At 51.0% G+C, this 18,529-nt stretch overlaps 3 protein-coding genes across 8 annotated transcripts; 2 read left to right on the forward strand and 1 right to left on the reverse strand.

Annotated features, from left to right (window-relative positions):
* The first annotated feature begins 21 nt into the window (after positions 1–21).
* Dpagt1 (dolichyl-phosphate N-acetylglucosaminephosphotransferase 1) lies at positions 22–6,435 on the forward strand. Of its 2 annotated transcripts, none has more exons than XM_006992775.4 (9): positions 22–654; positions 1,014–1,134; positions 1,396–1,609; positions 2,286–2,432; positions 4,073–4,157; positions 4,897–5,085; positions 5,398–5,485; positions 5,649–5,804; positions 5,889–6,435. In XM_006992775.4, the coding sequence occupies exons 1-9, from the start codon at positions 494–496 to the stop codon at positions 5,952–5,954; spliced, it is 1,227 nt and encodes a 408-aa protein (XP_006992837.1). In that variant the 5' UTR covers positions 22–493; the 3' UTR covers positions 5,955–6,435. The 2 variants fall into 2 exon arrangements, 1 of the variants encoding a protein (XP_006992837.1); XR_013052720.1 differs by having other exon boundaries at positions 76–654; positions 5,398–5,504.
* Positions 6,436–7,560: 1,125 nt separating this feature from the next.
* H2ax (H2A.X variant histone) lies at positions 7,561–8,943 on the forward strand. The gene has a single exon (XM_076576088.1). It carries the CDS (start codon positions 7,663–7,665, stop codon positions 8,092–8,094), a length of 432 nt encoding a protein of 143 aa, XP_076432203.1. The 5' UTR covers positions 7,561–7,662; the 3' UTR covers positions 8,095–8,943.
* Positions 8,944–9,231: 288 nt separating this feature from the next.
* Hmbs (hydroxymethylbilane synthase) lies at positions 9,232–18,252 on the reverse strand. 5 transcript variants are annotated; one of them, XM_076576086.1, is made up of 15 exons: positions 17,134–17,933; positions 14,911–15,044; positions 14,699–14,752; positions 14,289–14,361; positions 13,892–13,941; positions 13,753–13,808; positions 13,347–13,424; positions 12,375–12,452; positions 12,206–12,281; positions 10,828–10,941; positions 10,568–10,606; positions 10,244–10,363; positions 10,004–10,057; positions 9,805–9,891; positions 9,232–9,721 (listed from the first exon to the last, which is right to left on the reverse strand). In XM_076576086.1, exons 1-15 carry the CDS (start codon positions 17,138–17,140, stop codon positions 9,548–9,550), a joined length of 1,194 nt encoding a protein of 397 aa, XP_076432201.1. In that variant the 5' UTR covers positions 17,141–17,933; the 3' UTR covers positions 9,232–9,547. The 5 variants fall into 5 exon arrangements, with proteins under 5 accessions (XP_076432201.1, XP_006992840.1, XP_042136695.2 ...); XM_006992778.4 differs by lacking the exons at positions 14,911–15,044; positions 17,134–17,933 and adding an exon at positions 18,069–18,252; XM_042280761.2 differs by lacking the exon at positions 14,911–15,044 and having other exon boundaries at positions 17,134–17,936.
* Between the last annotated feature and the right edge of the window lie 277 nt (positions 18,253–18,529).

An 18,529-nucleotide genomic window follows, 5' to 3' on the forward strand; every position in this document is an offset into this window, starting at 1 on the left:
ACCGAACAAGCTGTGTCAGCCACGTGGTACAAGGAAGCGTTCATGTTGGAACTGGGCAAAGCGTATTTCCGCTTTGAGCTGTACAATATGATGTTCCGAGAGTATCCACTTATCTTTTCTTCTGTTGAGTTTCCAAAACTCTAATGATGCCACTCCTCTCGATCAAAAGTTTAGTTTAAAATAACACCACTCGTCCAGCTCTAGTGCCCGTTTTAAAAATGGTGCCTCGGTCTTCAGCAGCGATAGTTCTTTTGCAATTAAGATCCGGGCGGAAACAAAGGGTAGGTGCAGCGAGGCAGAGCCGAGGTTGCTCCATAGAGCCTCTTGCAGGTCAGGAGGGAGGGTCAGGTCATAGTTGGGTTTTGTTCCTGCTGGCGCGGGAATACTCTGCGTGTAAGGGAGCGGCACTGCCGACTGCCGAGGCCTCTGGGATTGTGCCGGGTTTGCCAGTTAGCTGAGTAGGCGGCGGAGCGGCGGCCCCTGGCGGGTCACCATGTGGGCCTTCCCGGAGCTGCCGCTGCCGCTGCTGGTGAATTTCATCGGCTCGTTGCTGGGATTTGTGGCTACGGTCACCCTCATCCCTGCCTTTCGTAGCCACTTTATCGCCGCGCGCCTCTGTGGCCAGGACCTCAACAAGCTCAGCCGGCAGCAGATGTGAGTTAACGGCACACGGGTGTCCTGGGTTAGGGGGCCAGGCTGTGCAGGACAGGGGCGAGGACTGAGGTGCTTGGCTTTGCGCTGGCCCGGGAGAGCTAACCTGGGCAACCCAGAACTCTGGCGGGTGGGGGTGGGGTGATAGAATTGTCTATCCTGGAAAGAACGGAATGGGACCTTTGGGTGTTAGGACTTCTAGCAGTGGATACGTACCCTCTTCCCTGTGCACACTCTCCCTACTCCCCAACAAAACAAAATCCTGGGAAGAAAGCCACTCTGGGTTACTGTAACCCCTTACAATAGTGAGTGACCACGCCCCTTTCCTCTTCCTCCTCCACCGGTTGCTTGCTGGGCCGCAGCCCCGAGTCCCAGGGAGTGATCAGCGGTGCTGTTTTCCTTATCATCCTCTTCTGCTTCATCCCTTTCCCCTTCCTGAACTGCTTTGTGGAGCAGCAATGTAAGGCCTTCCCCCACCATGAAGTAAGTGCACTCGTGCGGACGGTCGGCTGGGGCCCGGCACTTACTTGAGTTGGGGTTATTTGGATTTGGGCAGAGTGGGTGCTTGTGGACCCAACTGTAGAGACAGGAATTCTTGGACTGGGTGATTATAGCTCAGTGATAGAGCCTCCCTAGTGTGCATGCCCAAAGCCGCGGGTTCAGTCCTCTACTCCAAAAGAAAAGACAGGAAGCGGGACTTCTTGAAAGGCGGATGGCAGACTGATTTGCCCGGGCCGTCCCCAGTTTGTGGCCCTGATCGGCGCCCTGCTTGCCATCTGCTGCATGATCTTCCTGGGCTTCGCCGATGATGTCCTCAATCTGCGCTGGCGCCATAAGCTGCTGCTGCCCACAGCCGCCTCACTACCTCTCCTCATGGTCTACTTCACTAACTTCGGCAATACAACCATCGTGGTGCCCAAGCCCTTCCGCTGGATCCTTGGCCTGCACCTGGACTTGGGTGAGTAGCCCTGTCACTGGTGCCCTGTGGCACCGACTTCAGGGTACCCTTTCCTCTGAGATCCCAGTAGAACACCCTTCCTGGTGTTCCGTATTCTCCATCAAGTATGTGTCTCAGATTTCTCTTTTTCCTGTCCTCATTCTTTCTTATCCTTTCTTTCCTTCCTGAATCAAGGAATTGAACCTAAGATCTCATGCTTGCCAGGCAAGCACTCTGAGCTATACCGAAGCTTTTCCTTCCTAGTTTTCCCATTTTCTAAAAATTTCAAATCAGGGGGACTGGGGAGATGGCTCAGTGGTTAAGAGCACTCACTGTTCTTCCAAAGGTCCTGAGTTCAATTCCCCCGCACCCACATGGCAGCTCATTACTGTCTGATGCCCTCTTCTGGTGAGCAGATGTACACGCAGACGAAGTACCCATATACATAAAATACATGTCTTTAAAATTTTCAAAACATGGTCACACACTAAGCTGCCTTGAACTTACTTAGCCCAAGCAGGCCTTAAGCTGGTAATCCTCCTGTCCCAGCCTTCCAAGTAGCTGGAATTATAGACCTGTGCCACTAGGCCTTGCCTATTCAGATCCTTTCATTCATCCTGTGCTCTGTTCTCAAAAAAAAAAAAAAATCCAAATCCTACTTCCCTAGGAAGCTCTAACTCTGATTCTGTGTCCCCAGGGATCCTGTACTATGTCTACATGGGACTGCTTGCGGTGTTCTGTACCAATGCCATCAACATCCTAGCAGGAATCAATGGCCTAGAGGCTGGTCAGTCTCTAGTCATCTCCGCTTCCATCATCGTCTTCAACCTAGTGGAGCTGGGAGGTAGGTGGGACTGGAGATGGGGAAAGAGATGCCTGCGTGTTGAGGGAATTGCCTGGTGTGGATTTAGAGAATTCCCGGGGGAAGGGCAACCACAAAAGCGGTTTTCGAATGGAAGCTATTTACCTCGCAAACACCAGCAGGGAGTTAAACATGAGGAGGAACAGCAGTGCCGTCAGCTCTCGCTTGATTGGCGTGGCTAGACCAGTGATTCCTATTGGAGATAAACAGCTACACAGAACCCCAGCATCAGAAAGGGTCACTCACCCTCTGACCACAGTGGAAAAAGACACACACACACACACACACACACACACACACACACACACACACACACACACACACACTCCTCCCTTCATAACTATGCCTGAGTACAGGCAACCTGGAACACTGACTGAGCAACATAAAAATGACCAGGATCCCCTTTCAGCTAACATGAGAGCTTTTTTCCAATAACAATTCAGTTCTTCTCACTTTTTTTTGTTTTGTTAATTTGAGACAGTCTTGCTAATGCAACCCTGGCTGGCCTCAAACCCATGGTCATCTTTACCTGTCTCCTGAGCATTTGGATTGTAGGTGTGTGCCACTGCACCTGGAGCCCAGGCGCTGGGATTACAGGCATGCGCACTGCACCTGACTTCCTCCTACTTCTTAGATTGAAACATATATATTAAAAATTACTCATGCCCACTCAGGAGGCAGAGGCAGGCGGATCTCTGTAAGTTCAAGGCCAGCCTGGTCTACAGGCTCCAGAGCTACACAGAGAAACTCTGTCTCAAAACACAAAACAACAATAACAAAAAATTACTCATGCCTTCTGAGAGCTCCCAATTCACAGTGCATCTCTACTTCCTTTTTCCTCTCCCAAATTACCCAAAACAAATCCTAAAACAAGCTCCTCAGCACTCCCTTGAGTGATATGTTTTATGGTTCCCTGTGGTTTATGGTTTCAGAAGTCTTAGTTTCTGAGTAAATCCAGGTTTGACTATTAGATATTTCTGGTTGTCTTTAGTTGATGGACATCAACAAGTGCTTATTAAAACTAAGCACTTTGTTTTGAGACATGGCTGTACCATGTAGCCCTGGAACTCACAGAGATCCAAGTGCTGAGGTTAAAGGCGTGTGCACCTTCCCTGCCCCCAGCTAAAGCCAAGCACTTTTAAAGCATCATCTCCTTTAAATCAGACATTGACTTTGTGGAACTTGCTTTATCCAGTTTGACAGATGAGAAAATGGAAGCTTAGAGAAACTCAATGTGTCATATTCAAATTCACACAGCTAGGAAGTAAAACTGGTATTCAAACCCCAGCTGGACTTTCACATTTAAGACAGTCACTAGCTTTTTTTGAAGCCTCAGTGAAAGCGCTAGAGTATTGGGAATTGCCTGGGTGATGTGAAAGGGGAAGTCAGAGCTGGGGATGGTGGCAAATACCTGTAATCCCAGCGCGTGGGAGGTGGAGACCAGACTTGGGAACAACATGGGAAGTTGTAGACCAGTGCGGGGCAGGGGAGGGGAGCGTTGGTCTTGAAATTGATTTGGGTGAGGTGTTCCTAATGGCTGGGAACATAAATTAGACACAGATGAGACCGAGGTGCGTAGGGGATGTGGGTACTAACTTCTTCCTTTTTACTCTGCTCCAAAGGTGATTATCGGGATGATCATGTCTTTTCCCTCTACTTCATGATACCATTTTTTTTTACCACCTTGGGATTGCTGTACCATAACTGGTAATTAGGCCTATGGGTAAGAGATATGTGGGAGGGATGGTCTGGACATAACCTGGCTTCTAATGAGGAGACTAAAATTGTGCCTATCTTTGTTGGGTATCCCTGGCTCTCCCGTTGGTAGTGGTTTGCCATTCCTGTTGTTCTGTGTGTGGGTGCGAGCATTGGTGTATTTATGGTACAGGGAGTGAATCTGGGGGTCTTAAAAATGCTAGACAAGTTCTACTACTTAGCTGTATCCCCAGCCCTTTAGTTTTTCTTTTGAGATTGGGGCGGTGTGTGTGGGTGTGGGTGTGTGTGCGCACGGTACTCGTACTCTCAAGTTACCCAGGTTGGCACTGAACTTATTGTGTTGGTCAAGATTGAACTCCTGCCTTCAGTAACAGCTGGGATTACAAGCGTGTGCTATTAGATACCACCCCTCACTCCCACCACACATACACCATAGTGCTAGGGATTGAATTTATGACCTTGTACATGCTAGGTGACTACTTTATCACTAAGCCACACCCCAGCCTGGTACTTATTATGGGTTGCTGTCTACCTGCAGTAGTTGGGAACAAATGTTATGGATCCCCCAGGAATGGATGAATCTGGGGCCTTGGGTCCTGCAGAGTTTCTGGAACAGCCTTGCTCCTAGAACTTGGAGTCAGGACTAGCCTGTTGCTGAGAGTGTGTGATGTGAAAGAAAAAGGGTCAGTGGTGACTCTTGCCCTCGGCTCAGCTCCTCTCTCCCATACAGGTACCCGTCACAGGTGTTTGTGGGAGATACCTTCTGTTATTTTGCTGGCATGACCTTTGCCGTGGTGGGAATCTTGGGACACTTCAGCAAGACCATGCTACTCTTCTTTATGCCACAAGTGTTCAATTTCCTCTACTCACTGCCTCAGCTCTTTCACATCATCCCCTGCCCGCGACACCGTATACCCAGGTAGCCACTCTGGGGCTTCAAAGGGTCATTACAGCTTTCCACTTGGGATGGCTAAAGCCAGCCTCCACATTTCCTACGTAAGAAGAGGAGGGAAAAGAAGGGAGACCTGTATGTGGGTAGTCCATTCTAATTTACCAAACACATTTACTTACATAATGTGTGATGCTTACAACAGTTTCCATCCCCCAGATGTAAGCAGCTGAGCCAGAAACAAACTCCAGTGCTTAAGTACTCAGGACTCTGCTCAGTAACCCAGGCTGGAGAGTTCTCTGAGTAGTGATTCAATCACATGAAATCATCTTCCCTTTACAGACTCAATACGAAGACAGGCAAACTGGAGATGAGCTATTCCAAGTTCAAGACCAAGAGCCTCTCTTTCTTGGGCACCTTTATTTTAAAGGTAACAAGGTAACAAGGAGGTAAGGCCCCAGGCCACCATCCTTAACTTGGGACAAGGGAAACCTAGGCCTTCTCAGACCCAAGGGGAGTTTGGAAGCATCAAGAAGATTCCCTGTTGATGAAATGTGTGTATCAGAAGCTGTCTTCACATCCGGCCCCTCCAGGTGGCAGAGAGCCTCCGGCTAGTGACAGTCCATCGAGGTGAGAGTGAGGACGGTGCCTTCACTGAATGTAACAACATGACCCTCATCAACCTGCTGCTTAAAGTCTTTGGGCCCATACACGAGCGAAACCTCACACTGCTCTTGCTGCTATTGCAGGTACAATCGAGGGTGGGGTAATTACGTACATTTTCTTGTCTCTCTTTTACCTGGGTTCTTATTCCAGTCCATTTCTCCTTCCAGATCCTGAGCAGTGCCCTGACCTTCTCCATCCGTTACCAGCTTGTCCGACTCTTCTACGATGTCTGAGTTCTCTGAAGATTGTCCTTCCCCACACAGTCTCCATTGGACCTCACCCAGGACCGGCCTCTGTTTGGTCCAGGACTGCCTTCCGGTCCAGGCTCTGACTGTCCATTTTTCACTTTTGTTTTGAGCTGCTCCTATCACCTGTGGATATTGACCTGGACCTTATTGGATTTAAAGTCCATTGGTTGGACTTTGCCTATGGCATTCTTTAGCTTGCGACCCTCTCCCTTTCTGTCCTAGCTGCAGCCTCTTAAGGGGAGATGTAGCAGCTTTTATGCAAATATTCACAGCTCAACTTTCAGAGCCCTGATTCTACAGGAATTTGCTGGACCCTGAGAGAGAACCTGAGCTAGGGCTTAGAGTTAGGGCCCTATACTCCGAGGTAACCTCACATCTGACTTTAAAATTAAGTGTTCTGATTAGGAAGGGCAGAGGCAGGGCCATGTGCTCAAAATGGTGACAATAAAGGACTGTCTTTTACTTGCTCCTGTAGGTATATCCACTCCTCTCCCACTTTTTTCCCTGACCTTTGAGGTGCTTGAGGATTGAACTCAGGGCTTCCTTGTACGTAAGTGCTCTACCACTGAACCATATGCCCAGCCTGATATATTTATTTTTCGTATGGGCATTTTAGGATTGATTGGAAGGATTGGGGTGGGTACCTTTTCCAATAGGATGCCTACCTCTGCCCCACCAGACCCTTTCCTGCAAGAAGTGACAGAACTGAAACCAGACAGAACATGTTGAATAAATATTAAAATACTAACTTGTGGTAAAACAGAGGATCACAACGCTCAGTTTTCCGACATAGGATTGAACTCTTAGGTTTCATTTCTTCTCTCTCTCTCTTTTGAGACAGGGTTTCTCTGTGTAACAGCCCTATAGCTGTACTGGAACTCACACTGTAGACGAGGCTAGCCTTGACCTCAGAGACCCGACTGCCTCTGCCTCAAAGCTCTGGGATTAAAGGCGTGCACTACCACGCCCAGCCTCATTTTTTTTCTCTTTTAAACCCTCCCTTTGCCAGATTTGAGGAGGGAGTGGGAATGCCCTGCCCTGGAAGGAGGAAAGTGGTGGTGGTTTATAGTGTAGACCCTTTCTCTTGAAACTTTTTTTCCCCCGAGACAGGGTTTCCCCGTGTAGCCCTAGCTGTCCTGGAACTCACTCTGTTACCAGGCTGACCTTGAATTGAGATCCACTTGCCTCTGCCTCCTGAACGCTGGGATTAAAGGCGTGCAACACCAGCGCCCAGCTGACCCTTTTCCTTTAAAACCCTAGGCCGGCCCAGATTTCCCAGAGACCGTAGAGGTGGCTCCAGACTCCTCCCTCCGTGTCTTCCGGTTCTGGTTGCGCTCGGTAGCGTTTAAATTTCGCGCGCTTAATACGGATTGGCCCCTCGCACGGGTGCTTCGCCTGCGGCTCGCGGCTACTCCGCCTTGCTTTCTTCCCCGGGTAAAAGGTTTTCAAATTGGACCAATCGCTGGGCGAGCTCTCTCCGCCTCGGCGCGTCACCGAAGGGTTAATTGCAACCAACCAGAGGCCGGTGTGCAGGAAAAGAGCCAATCAGGCGGGCGCGGGGGCGTGTCCGGTGAGCTTATAAGGGCGAGCTCGCCCGCGCGCGGCGACAGTTGACTGCGGCGGTTGGCAGTTGCTCTGGTTCGTTGGCGTTCGCGCTCTCCCTCTCTCTGCTCTTCTACCTCGTGAACACACCATGTCGGGTCGCGGCAAGACCGGAGGCAAGGCCCGCGCCAAGGCCAAGTCGCGCTCGTCGCGCGCCGGCCTGCAGTTCCCCGTGGGCCGCGTGCACCGGCTGCTGCGGAAGGGCCACTATGCCGAGCGCGTGGGCGCGGGCGCGCCCGTGTACCTGGCGGCCGTGCTCGAGTACCTGACGGCCGAGATCCTGGAGCTGGCGGGCAACGCGGCCCGGGACAACAAGAAGACGCGCATCATCCCGCGCCACCTGCAGCTGGCCATCCGCAACGACGAGGAGCTCAACAAGCTCCTGGGCGGCGTGACGATCGCGCAGGGCGGCGTCCTGCCCAACATCCAGGCCGTTTTGCTGCCCAAGAAGACCAGCGCCACCGTGGGGCCCAAGGCGCCGGCGGGCGGCAAGAAGGCCACCCAGGCCTCGCAGGAGTACTAAGGGCGCCCGCGCCGTAGCCGCCCAGCCCTCCCCACACCTCCACAAAGGCCCTTTTCAGGGCCACCACTTCCCGCACAGAAAGAGCTGAGCCACTTAGGGCCACTGCGGGCCGGGCCGCCTCGTCCCCATTCTTTCCTTCTCCTTCTGCCCTCGCGCGTTTCCGCCTCCCTTTTCCCCTGCACGGCCTCCGGGTCAGCCACGGAGGACGCGGGCGCCGCGGCACCTGCCCCATCCCGGAGCTTCGCCGATCTCCGCCTTCGATGGGCCGCGCGGAGAGGCTGCGGCGCCTTCCAGAAGTCTCGGCTTTTTGCTGTGACGTACGGCCGAGGTGGGCCTGAAGGTGAGTCCCTCCGCAGCTGCAACCTGGGCGTCTTTTCTTCAGCTTGGTGCTTAGCCCTCGCCTGGACCTTCCCGAAGTGACTGAGAAGTGGATCGTATTGTTTGGTCCTGTACGTCCCCCTTGCTGGCCTCTCATACCAGTTTCCCCCATCTTCATTCATAGGCCGGTGTGTGGTGTGGCCGGGACTAAAAGCACTGTATTACGAACCGATTTTCCCCAGGATGCCTCCTGGAAAGGGTTTGGGAGACGCTTGCAAGGCCTGTGGACAGAAGAGCTGTGTTCCTGCCGCAGGAGACTGGCAGCCGGGCCTAGCCATCCCCCTTTTCTCCCCAGCGACTCGACTCAACCCAAACACCTAGATACCAGCACAAGTCGGTGAATCCCTCTCTGGACTGAGCCTCGGTTGGCTTCTGAACTGGAATTTTGCAGCTATCCCAAGTTTAGAACCTTAGGTAGTGGGGAGTTTCGATGGGCTAATTTTATTAAAGGATTGTTTGGTTTTTTAAAAATGGAGTGTCTTGTTTTAATTTTGAATTGCTGTAGGCCCGGGGCTGGGGTTATATGGCTGCGCGTTAGAGCCATGTGCCTGGCTCTAGCCATGTGGGAGGTGGGACGAAAGGGTAAGTTCCCTTACTTTCTTTGGGCCCTGGGAATGGGAAAGTCTAATACAGGTAGCTACTGGTACTGGAGACAGGCAGGCTGTTGGTTTCCTAGGTACTTCCTATATTTTGAGAACATGAAGTAGTCAAAGAAGGTCTTTATTTGTTTGTTTTTGCAGAGAAGTCCCAGATTCAAAATTCAGGTTTAAAGGGCTTTGGGTTTATTTATATCTTCCCCAACTCCACCAAAATAACAACCACATTCAGAGCTGGTTTAATTATTAGTGGCATTGGTTACATTCAAAGATTGGCATGGACTTTTTCTAAGAGATGAAGCCCCAACTATTGGGCAGTCATCAAGGCCCCAAGGTGAGGCACGTCTCTGGAAGTCTCAATACCCTGTGGTTCAATCTCCTGGGATAGTCACCCCCAAAGTTAGGGAGCACAGGGCACTTGGAAGCCAGATGTAGGCACTGGAAAGAGGCAGCCGGGGTTCCTGTACCCTATAGACCAGTTAGTGCGCATCATTAAGCTGCCGTGCGACATCCAGAATGTTCTTGGCTCCTTTGTTCAGCAACAAGCTGGCCAGGCTGATGCCCAGGTTTTCAGCAGCTAGCTGGGCTCCTCTTGGAATGTTCCGGGCTGTGATTCCAACCAGCTGCGGGTCATCCTCTGGACCATCTTCATGCTGGATGACAGAAGGAGTTATTTGGTGAGAGGGAAGGTTATAAGTACTTGTGTTTATTCCTCCATCTCCCAGTCAATAAATACCTGAAAAGGGACCTGGATGGTAGTCTGCATGGTCTCTTGCATGCTATCTGAGCCGTCTAGACTCCAGACTCCTCCAGTCAGGTACAGCTAGGAAATAAAATGGGTTGTACCACATATTCAGAGAAAGTTGCTTAGATGTTCAGGTGCACACAGCAATGCCACAACCCCCACCCCACCCCCATCCATTTTCCCTGCTTACCTGCCCGTCGCTCATCACTGTATGTACTGCTACTGGCACACTACAGCCTCCTTCCTGCAATGACAAGTCCCTGTGAGCTCTAAGGGCCTCTAAAGACATGAACAGGCTGCTGGGGCAGACCAAGGTCCTCTCCACAACTGAGTTACCATTACATTACAGAGCACTTACTTGAGAAACCTCTTACTGCCCTTCCCGATTCCCCGAGTTCTCATACCACCGTGGGAGGACCCCAAGTCTTACCAGGTGCCTCAGAAAGGCCCTCTCAGCAATGCAGCGAAGCAGAGTCTCGGGATCATGCAACACACTGACAAGTTCCAAGATATCCTGGTCCTTGGCTCGCACTTCCACCGCTAGGGCTCCCTAAAGGAAAAACAGGCCTGCTCTTTCTCCAGTCATGGAGCTGAACATGGGAACCACCCCTCTTCTACCTGCTTCCCAGGGTCTTCTGCTTCCCAAAGCCCACCCCTCCCTAAACATTGTATTTGGTGGGAAGCGGATGTCAAAGGCTATGGACCCAGGTTCTTGAAAGGGTACATGAACAAAGCCCTCTCCAGGCAAACTCACCTGACCCACAGCATACATACATTCCTCTGGGTGCAAGATCTGTGGAGGCAGAACAGACAGAATGATGGGGTGTCCAAAAGCAGTGAGCTAGGGTTTGCCAACTGGGAAGCCTGGGGGAGGTACAAGCATGAGTCTGGCCTCTAATCCCACTGCCCCTAGCCTGGGCTTACTTCTGGCTTGTTAGTGTTATTGGCAGAATGGTCACGAAGATAAAAGTCAGGAGAGAAAGGCAGATTAAAATGGAATGGGGCAGCCCCTACCTGTCCCACCCGGTTCTGCCAGCCCATGCGCTGCAGGCCAGCTACAGCCAGGATAATGGCACTGAACTCCTGCTGCTCATCAAGCTTCCGAAGCCGGGTGTTGAGGTTTCCCCGCTGTGGAGACACGCTAAGAAGAAACCACGACCCACACAGTGCACCCTCTGTCCCAGTCTCTTCTCCCCTTCAGCTGACTTTTAAAGACTTTTGGGACAGGATCTCACAGTGTCCCGGGGCTGGACTGGGACTTACTTTATAGACCAAGGTGGCCTTGATCTCATGGAGATCCGCCTGCCTCTGCCTCCAGAGTGCTGGGATTAAAAGCATATGCCACCCCATCTGACTGGAACATACTATTTTAGTTTTATATGTGTGGGTGTTTTGCATGTATGTATGTCTGCAGAAGCCAGAAGAGGGCATCAGATCCCCTAGAGCTGAAGTAAGAGATAGTTGTGAGTCACCATGTGAGTGCTGGGATTTGAACCAGGGTCCTCTGGAAAAGCAACCAGTGCTTTTTTTTTTTTTTTTTTTTTTTGTTTTTTCGAGACAGGGTTTCTCTTTGTAGCTTGGAGTCTTTTCCTGGAACTCACTTGGTAGCCCAGGCTGGCCTCAAACTCACAAAGATCTGCCTGCCTCTGCCTCCCGAGTGCTGGGATTAAAGGCATGCACCACCACCGCCCGGCCTGCAACCAGTGCTTTTAACCACTGAGCCATCTCTCCAGCCCCAGGACATACTGTTTTTAAAATTAGTTTTATGAAACATACCACACAGTCACTGTAAAAATCAAAACCATTTAGTAGCATAAAAAGTAAAAATAGGAGCACCTTCCACCCTGGCCATCCAGAAATAATTACTGATCAGTATCACTTGTATTGTCAATGCCTGTCTGTCTCTCAACTAACATGTAAACTATATAAGCAGGAATACTGTTTATTTTATAATTATCCTCGAGGCCAGGCACCTGCCAGAGTTTAAGAAAACATTGAAGAACTATGGATGGATGGATGGATGGATGGATGGATGGATGGATGGATGGATGGATGGATGGGTGGGTGGGTGGGTGGGTGGATGGATGGATGGGTGGGTGGGTGGGTGGGTGGGTGGGTGGGTGGGTGGGTGGGTGGATGGATGGATGGGTAGGTGGGTGGGTGGATGGATGGATGGATGGGTGGGTGGGTGGATGGATGGATGGGTGGGTGGATGGATGGATGGGTGGGTAGATGGATGGATGGGTAGGTGGGTGGGTGGATGGGTGGAAAGACAGATAACCCACTGCCCCCATGGACCACTTGCTTTGGAAGGTCCTTCTAGACTCTAGAAGAGTGCTCTAGACCTTCTCTTGCTCTTTGGCCACTGTCCGTCCCTCTTGTGAAAGGATACAATACTCTTGAACTCCAGGTGTGGGAACTTTCTCTGTAGCTGGGCCACTCTCCTCAGGGAGCTGGTTCCCACTGCACTGCTCAGAGAGAGTTTGCATTAAATTTAACAAGCGCTGCCCCCATCCTCCACTGTCCGTCCCTCTGTCCTCCGCACAGCAGGCCCCACTCACCTCTTCTCTGGCAAGGTCTCTAGGGTCTTTCCAATAAATTTCGGGTGGAAGACAACAGCGTCACAAGGATTTTCCCGTCTGGAGAGCAAGTGATGACATAAAATTATCTGGAAACAGGGTTTAATTCTAGCCCCAAAACTTACTATGTACCCTAGGCTAGCCTCAAATTCACAATAATCCTCCTGTATCAGCCTCCTGAATGCTGAGATTATAGGTGTGAGCCACCAGGCCTGACTTTATTTTCTTTTTAAAAGGTTTTGTGTTTTGCTTTCTTGATTGTTTAATTAATTAATTAAATGTATTTAGTTTTATTTATTTGTTTATTTATTTAGGTTTTTTCTTTTTTTTTTCTTTTTTGAGACAGGTTTTCTCCGTGTAGTTTTGGTGCCTGTCCTGGATCTCACTCTGTAGACCAGGCTGGCCTCGAACTCACAGAGATTCGCCTGGCTCTGCCTCCCAAGTGCTGGGATTAAAGGGGTGCGCCACCACTGCCCGGCTGATTGTTTTAATTTTTATTTATAGGGTGGGAGAGTATGCATGCCGAGGCACGTGTGTGTCAGTCAGATGGCAACTTACGGGGTCCTATTTTCCCCTCCCCCCATGTGGACCCCAGGGATTAAACTCAGGTCATCAGGCTTGGAAGCAAAAGTCTTTTCCAGCTAAGCCACTGTAAGCTCACCTTCCTGCACCCCACACCTTGAGACACAATCTCCCTGCATTCTCGGGCGGGTTGAAATCACTCTAGCCCAGGCAGGCAGTGACCCTCCGATCCTCCTGCTTTGGCTATCCCTGGTAGCTGGGGTGATGGGCCTGTGCCACTGAGCCCAACTCCGGACACTCTAACTAGCCAACCAATTGGCTTTTCCAGAGTTTTCTGCCATGCTTAATGACGGACAACCTTCACAGCAGAGGGCTACGTGGCCAAGTCCCAAAGGGAAAAAGCCCCAGACCCCTCCCGTGCGTAAGTCCTACTTGCAGATGGCTCCAATGGTAAAGCCGGGAGGTAGTATAGTAGGCACATCCTTCAGCGAATGAACAACCAGGTCCACTCTGGAGACGAGAGGGGAGGACACGGAGAGCCGCTTTGAGGAGTTGACCTTACCCTTCTCCACCCACCAAGCTTCGACTACAGCTCTTCAGGAAGAGGTGGTCCTAAGACCTAAGGACCTTGAGGCCCTGCTGTCCTCTCAACTCCTACCCCATTTCCCTAGCTAGTCTCCTACTCTAGGCAGTTAGGGGGCTCCCAAACAAGACGCTCTCCTTTGTGGAAGCCTGTGAGCGCCTTAGCCTAACCCAACAGTCCCGCTAATATTAGGGAGCCACTCTGGGGTCCTAGCAGGAGACTGGAGGAGCGCCATGCTCTCCCATTCTCACTTACTCATTTTTCTCCAGGGCGTATTCTAGCTCCTTGGTAAACAGGCTCTTCTCTCCAATCTGCCGAAAAGAGCCTCAGAGTGACCCTCTTGGGGAAGAAGTGGGAGAGGGACTGGAAGGGCAGGGATGGGGATGGCCATTACCTTAGAGAGTGCAGTGTCTAGAATTTTGTCCCCTGTGGTAGACATGGCAACTGAGGAGAGAGTCAATGGGGCACCCGTTAATTAGCATCTGTCACCCCTGTGCTAAAATTCACAGTTGGGGTCAGAGGCACAGTAAGTCCCAGCTCCTACCCACTAGGAACACACACGCTAACAGAAAAAGCAGACACGTTCATAAAAAGACCCAAGGCAGAATATAGTAAGTGCCAGGCTAGCCCAGGCGGTCGGAGGTGAACATGCACACAGGAGGCCATCCCTCCATCTGCAAGCAGCCAAGACAGATTCTCACAAACAGGCTTTGGGCGAGGCCAAAAATGCCATGTTCCCCCATTCATTGGCTTCCCGTTCACTACCATTCACCCCTCTCAAGAAAACTTACTGATCTCAAACTGCATGCCAGGGTGCAAGGTTTTCAGCATCGCCACCACAGTGTCCGTCTGTATGCGAGCCAGCTGGGGACAGAGATTTGGATCGTTCCTGCCCTTCCCTGGCCACTAGTGGCCCCAGGCGCAAATCCTCACATGGGTCAAGAAAAATTAAAAAAGAAAAGGGGGGGGGGGACTACACTTCTCACATGGGGATGAGAAAGAAGGGCCTGCCTTGGGAGTCCTTTCTCTGTACCCCAACTACTTCCTTGGTCCAGGGACTTTACTTCAGAGGAAGTAAACTGCCTTTCCCTGCCAGGCACTCTTTATTTCCTCTATGCTAGGAACCAACCCTCTGGGTCCCCTCAACCGGTGGCCTTGTGAGTATCAGAACTCTTCTGGCAACTCCCACGTCCGTACTCACCTGGCTCTTCCGGGTTCCCACTCGGACCACCCTCATCTTGGAGCCGTTTTTTTCCTGAGGAAGAAAGTCCCCGGGTTACAGTCGGTTCACGACACCTTCCCCAAGAACCAGGATCACACACTTGGGAAAAAGGACCCCCTAGACCCTCTGGCCCCGTGAGTCTTCAAACAGGGAAAGACTCCCACGACTGGTCCTTTACCCTTCCTTGGTACCTTCTGCCCTCCTGCAGGATCCAGAGAAGCAGAGACCAGAGGAGAGCTGTCGAAGGATCCGGGATGGTAGCAGCAGCCACTGGGACACTGAGCCCCAAAGCCTAGCCTGGCCAAGGCTGTTCTCAGTGGGAGGGCTGCACACAGCCAGGTGGGTAAAATGATAAGGCCCATCAGCCTAAGCACAGTGAGGGTGGGCCCCTCGGGAGGGTGGGGCCTGCAAGAGGCTGGGGCAGGACAGCTGAAGTCACACACACATCACTAGAGGACAGGGTCACTGTCCACAACAACTCAGGCACTTGAGAAAGCCTCACTATCCCCTGGGTCAGACACTAGGGGTTCCTTACCCTGACAAGGATGTACCCCTATAAGGACTAAGGTGTATCTAATGTATAGTCCTGTTCATCCTCTTGACTGGGTGACTTTGGGAACATCATCCTATCAAGGACCTGTTAAATGAAAGGCCACCTAATGCCTCAAGATGCCCCATAAGACGGACTATGAGGATAAACTACCTAACGTTCATTTGTCTAAACGCTTTCTCTGATGTCCAAGCCAGAGCCAAGAGCTCAAAGGGACACACCTCTTCCTCCTGCCACGGTGCCTCGGATAAAGAAAGGTGTTTAGTGCCAAGCAGGTAGAACTGGGCTCTGCAGTCTGACACAAAGGTCTTATTTCTTTCTGCTGAGTGGAGCCACTGTGGGAACTGCCCACCTTCCCTGCACTGGGCCCCTCATCCCACGGGCTCACTGGTAGCAGACACTCAGGTTCTTGGTCACCAGAGGAGGTGAAAACTCGCTCGTGGACTCCACTCTGCTCTACTGGGATTATTCCTCCAACAAATGACTCTGAGATGTCTTTGTAATTTAGCTAGGCTTGAAATAAATTCAACACAAATTCTAGGCCACAGGAAGCCCACAGAAAGGAATTGCTAGGTTCAAGAAATTCTTTAAATTAACTGAGCCAGTATAGCAAGTCCAACTGTTCCATTAAAAAAAAAAAAAAATGAGCATTGGGGGCTGGAGAGATGGCTCAGAGATTAGGAGCACTCGCCATTCTTCCAGAGGTCCTGAGTTCAATTCCCAGCAACTAGATGGTGGCTCATAACTATCTATAATGAGATCTGGTGCCCTCTTCTGGCCTGCAGGGATACATGCAGGTAGAACACTGTATACATAATAAATCAATCTTAAAAAAATAAATAAATAGGGCTGGAGAGATGGCTCAGAGGTTAAGAGCACTGACTGCTCTTCCAGAGGTCCTGAGTTCAATTCCCAGCAACAACATGGTGGCTCACAACCATCTATAATGAGATCTGGTGCCCTCTTCTGGCCTGCAGTCATACATACTGTATACATAATAAATAAATAAATCTTTAAAAAAACAAATAAATAAATAAAGCTGGGCAGTGGTGAAACATACATGTCTTTAGTCCCAGCACTAGGGAGGCAGAGGCAGGCAGATCTCTGAGTTCTAGGCCAGCCTGGTCTATGAGTTCCAGGACATCCAAAACTACATCCTGTCTCAATCCCTTTCCCCCAAAAAAGTATTGTGAGGTGAGGGGCTGGAGAGATGGTTCCCTGATTAAAGCACTGGTTGTTCTCCCAGAGGACCTAGGTTCAAGTCCCAGTACCCACACAAGGGTCACAACTGTCTGTAACTTCAGTTTCAGGGTATCTGGTTCCTTCTTCTGGCCTCTGTTGGGCACACAGTAGTTCACACAGACATGCATTCAAGCAAAACACCCATACACATAAAGCAAACTCAGAGATCCACCTGACTCTGCTGGGATTAAAGGCATGCATGTGCCATCATTGCCAGGCATAATCAATTAATTTTTTTTAAAAAGTGTTTGGAGTTGGGCAGGTGGCACATGCCTTTAATCCCAGCACTCAGGAGGCAGAGGTAGGCAAATCTCTGTGAATTTGAAGCCAGCCTGGTCTACAAATCTAGTTCCAGGGCAGCCAGGGTTGTTACACGGAGAAACCCTGTCTCCAGAACAAACAAACAAACAAAAAGTCTTTGGACTGGCACAATGGCTCAGCCAGCAGAAGTGTTTGCTGTACACTGATGATATTAAGTTCTATCCCCAGAGTCTGTGGAAGGAGAACTCACTTCCAAAAGTTATCTTCCATTCCACACTTGCACTGTGGCATGTATCCACAGGCACAAACACATACACGCTAATGATAACAGTAATTAAATAAAATTCAGAATAAGACATACAAGGCATGGTAGCACATGTCTGCAGTCTCGACACTTAATAAGCTGATAACTGGGAGAATCACCCCAGCCCAGGAGTCTGAGACCAGCCTGGTGAATGGAGCATTATCACTTAGAGGCTTGAGCCATGTCCTTCCATATTGCCCTCACAACAACCCTGCTGGGTTAGACAGAGCAGGTACTTCCACCAAGTGTCACGAAGATGCAGAGAGGTCAGATTCCTGGCTAAAAGTCTCACGGCTATTAACAGGAAGAAAGTGGGTGCTGGAATCCCGATCTTCCTCCTCCTAACCTAGAGCCTTGAAATGTCTTCACTAGCAAAGACTCCCGCTGCTCACAGCTTGGGCAAGAGATAAGCAGGCCCCACAGCTCGGCCTTATCTCTGGCAGTCAGTGGCCTCAGGGTTCAGTGTCCAGAGCTTTCCAGCAGGCAAGGAATGACAAGGCCCATTCACAGTAGTAATTCGAGTGTGTCTCAGCTGGTGACTTTGTGGGTGGCTGGGGCTGGGTGACTTTCATAACGGAGAAAGGGAGAAGGCACACCTCCAAGACGTTTGTATATAGTTTTAAGACTTGGGGTGTGCTCTCCCATGAATCAGTTGGATCGTATTCCAAGGCAGCTGGATTTGCCTCGGCCCCTACTTCCTGAAAGGATCTTGTCTGTGTATACACTTTTACCGGCCCACTATCCCTTACGCCAAGGGAAATCCAGACAGAAGCCCCTAGTGGACCATCTTTCCACTCCCAACTCCGCTCCCACTGCTCAGTCTGTCCCCTTCCCTTCCTAAGGGCAACCTAGTTACTGGCCCTTTAAAGGGTCTGGCGCGGGGGATGACAGCTAGCTATTCTGACCAATAGACGACGGAGCATGGCAACCCGGACCAATCGTTGCATTCAAAAAAAACCCTGAGAAGTGCGAGTCACCGGCTCCGGACTCACCACGGTTGCAGCCGCCCCGCCGTTACCGGACATGACTCCGCTTAGGGCGCAGGCGCGGCAGTGCCGCTGCGGTCCCCTGGGGCCTGCAGAAGCCGGCGACCTGGGCCGGCGGGGACTGAAGGCACATGGAGCTCGAGCTTGCACTTCAGCCGGGCTGCAGGACCTGCTGAGCTCTGCGTCATGTCCGCTGCCCTCCCTCGAAGGGGCGGCACCTTCCTCTGGGCGGGAATTAGGATTGCGACATAGCCGGCCTCATCTCACACATTCACATTCTACAGAACAACTCAGTTTTTGTTTTTGTTTTTGTTTTTTGAGACAGGGTTTCTCTGTGTATCTTTGCGCCTTTCCTGGATCTCTCTCTGTAGCCCAGGCTGGCCTCGAACTCACAAAGATCCGCCTGCCTCTGCCTCCCGAGTGTTGGGATTAAAGGCGTGTGCCACCACCGCCCGGCAGTTTTGTTT

This window comes from Peromyscus maniculatus, chromosome 7 (genome assembly GCF_049852395.1).
Source record: "Peromyscus maniculatus bairdii isolate BWxNUB_F1_BW_parent chromosome 7, HU_Pman_BW_mat_3.1, whole genome shotgun sequence".
Classification (NCBI taxonomy): Eukaryota; Metazoa; Chordata; class Mammalia; order Rodentia; family Cricetidae; genus Peromyscus; species Peromyscus maniculatus.

What these genes read in the sequence shown, in the direction of transcription:
- Dpagt1 (XM_006992775.4), top strand. Translation starts at nt 494, where the DNA reads ATGTGGGCCTTCCCGGAGCTGCCGCTGCCGCTGCTGGTGAATTTCATC. An exon ending in CAACCTAGTGGAGCTGGGAG is followed by an intron (nt 2,433 to 4,072) that starts GTAGGTGGGACT and finishes TCTGCTCCAAAG; the next exon opens with GTGATTATCGGGATGATCAT. An exon ending in TGGGCACCTTTATTTTAAAG is followed by an intron (nt 5,486 to 5,648) that starts GTAACAAGGTAA and finishes CGGCCCCTCCAG; the next exon opens with GTGGCAGAGAGCCTCCGGCT.
- H2ax (XM_076576088.1), top strand. Translation starts at nt 7,663, where the DNA reads ATGTCGGGTCGCGGCAAGACCGGAGGCAAGGCCCGCGCCAAGGCCAAG.
- Hmbs (XM_076576086.1), bottom strand. An exon ending in TACGCCCTGGAGAAAAATGA is followed by an intron (nt 13,425 to 13,752) that starts GTAAGTGAGAAT and finishes TCTCGTCTCCAG; the next exon opens with AGTGGACCTGGTTGTTCATT. An exon ending in GGGCCTTTCTGAGGCACCTG is followed by an intron (nt 10,058 to 10,243) that starts GTAAGACTTGGG and finishes TTGTCATTGCAG; the next exon opens with GAAGGAGGCTGTAGTGTGCC.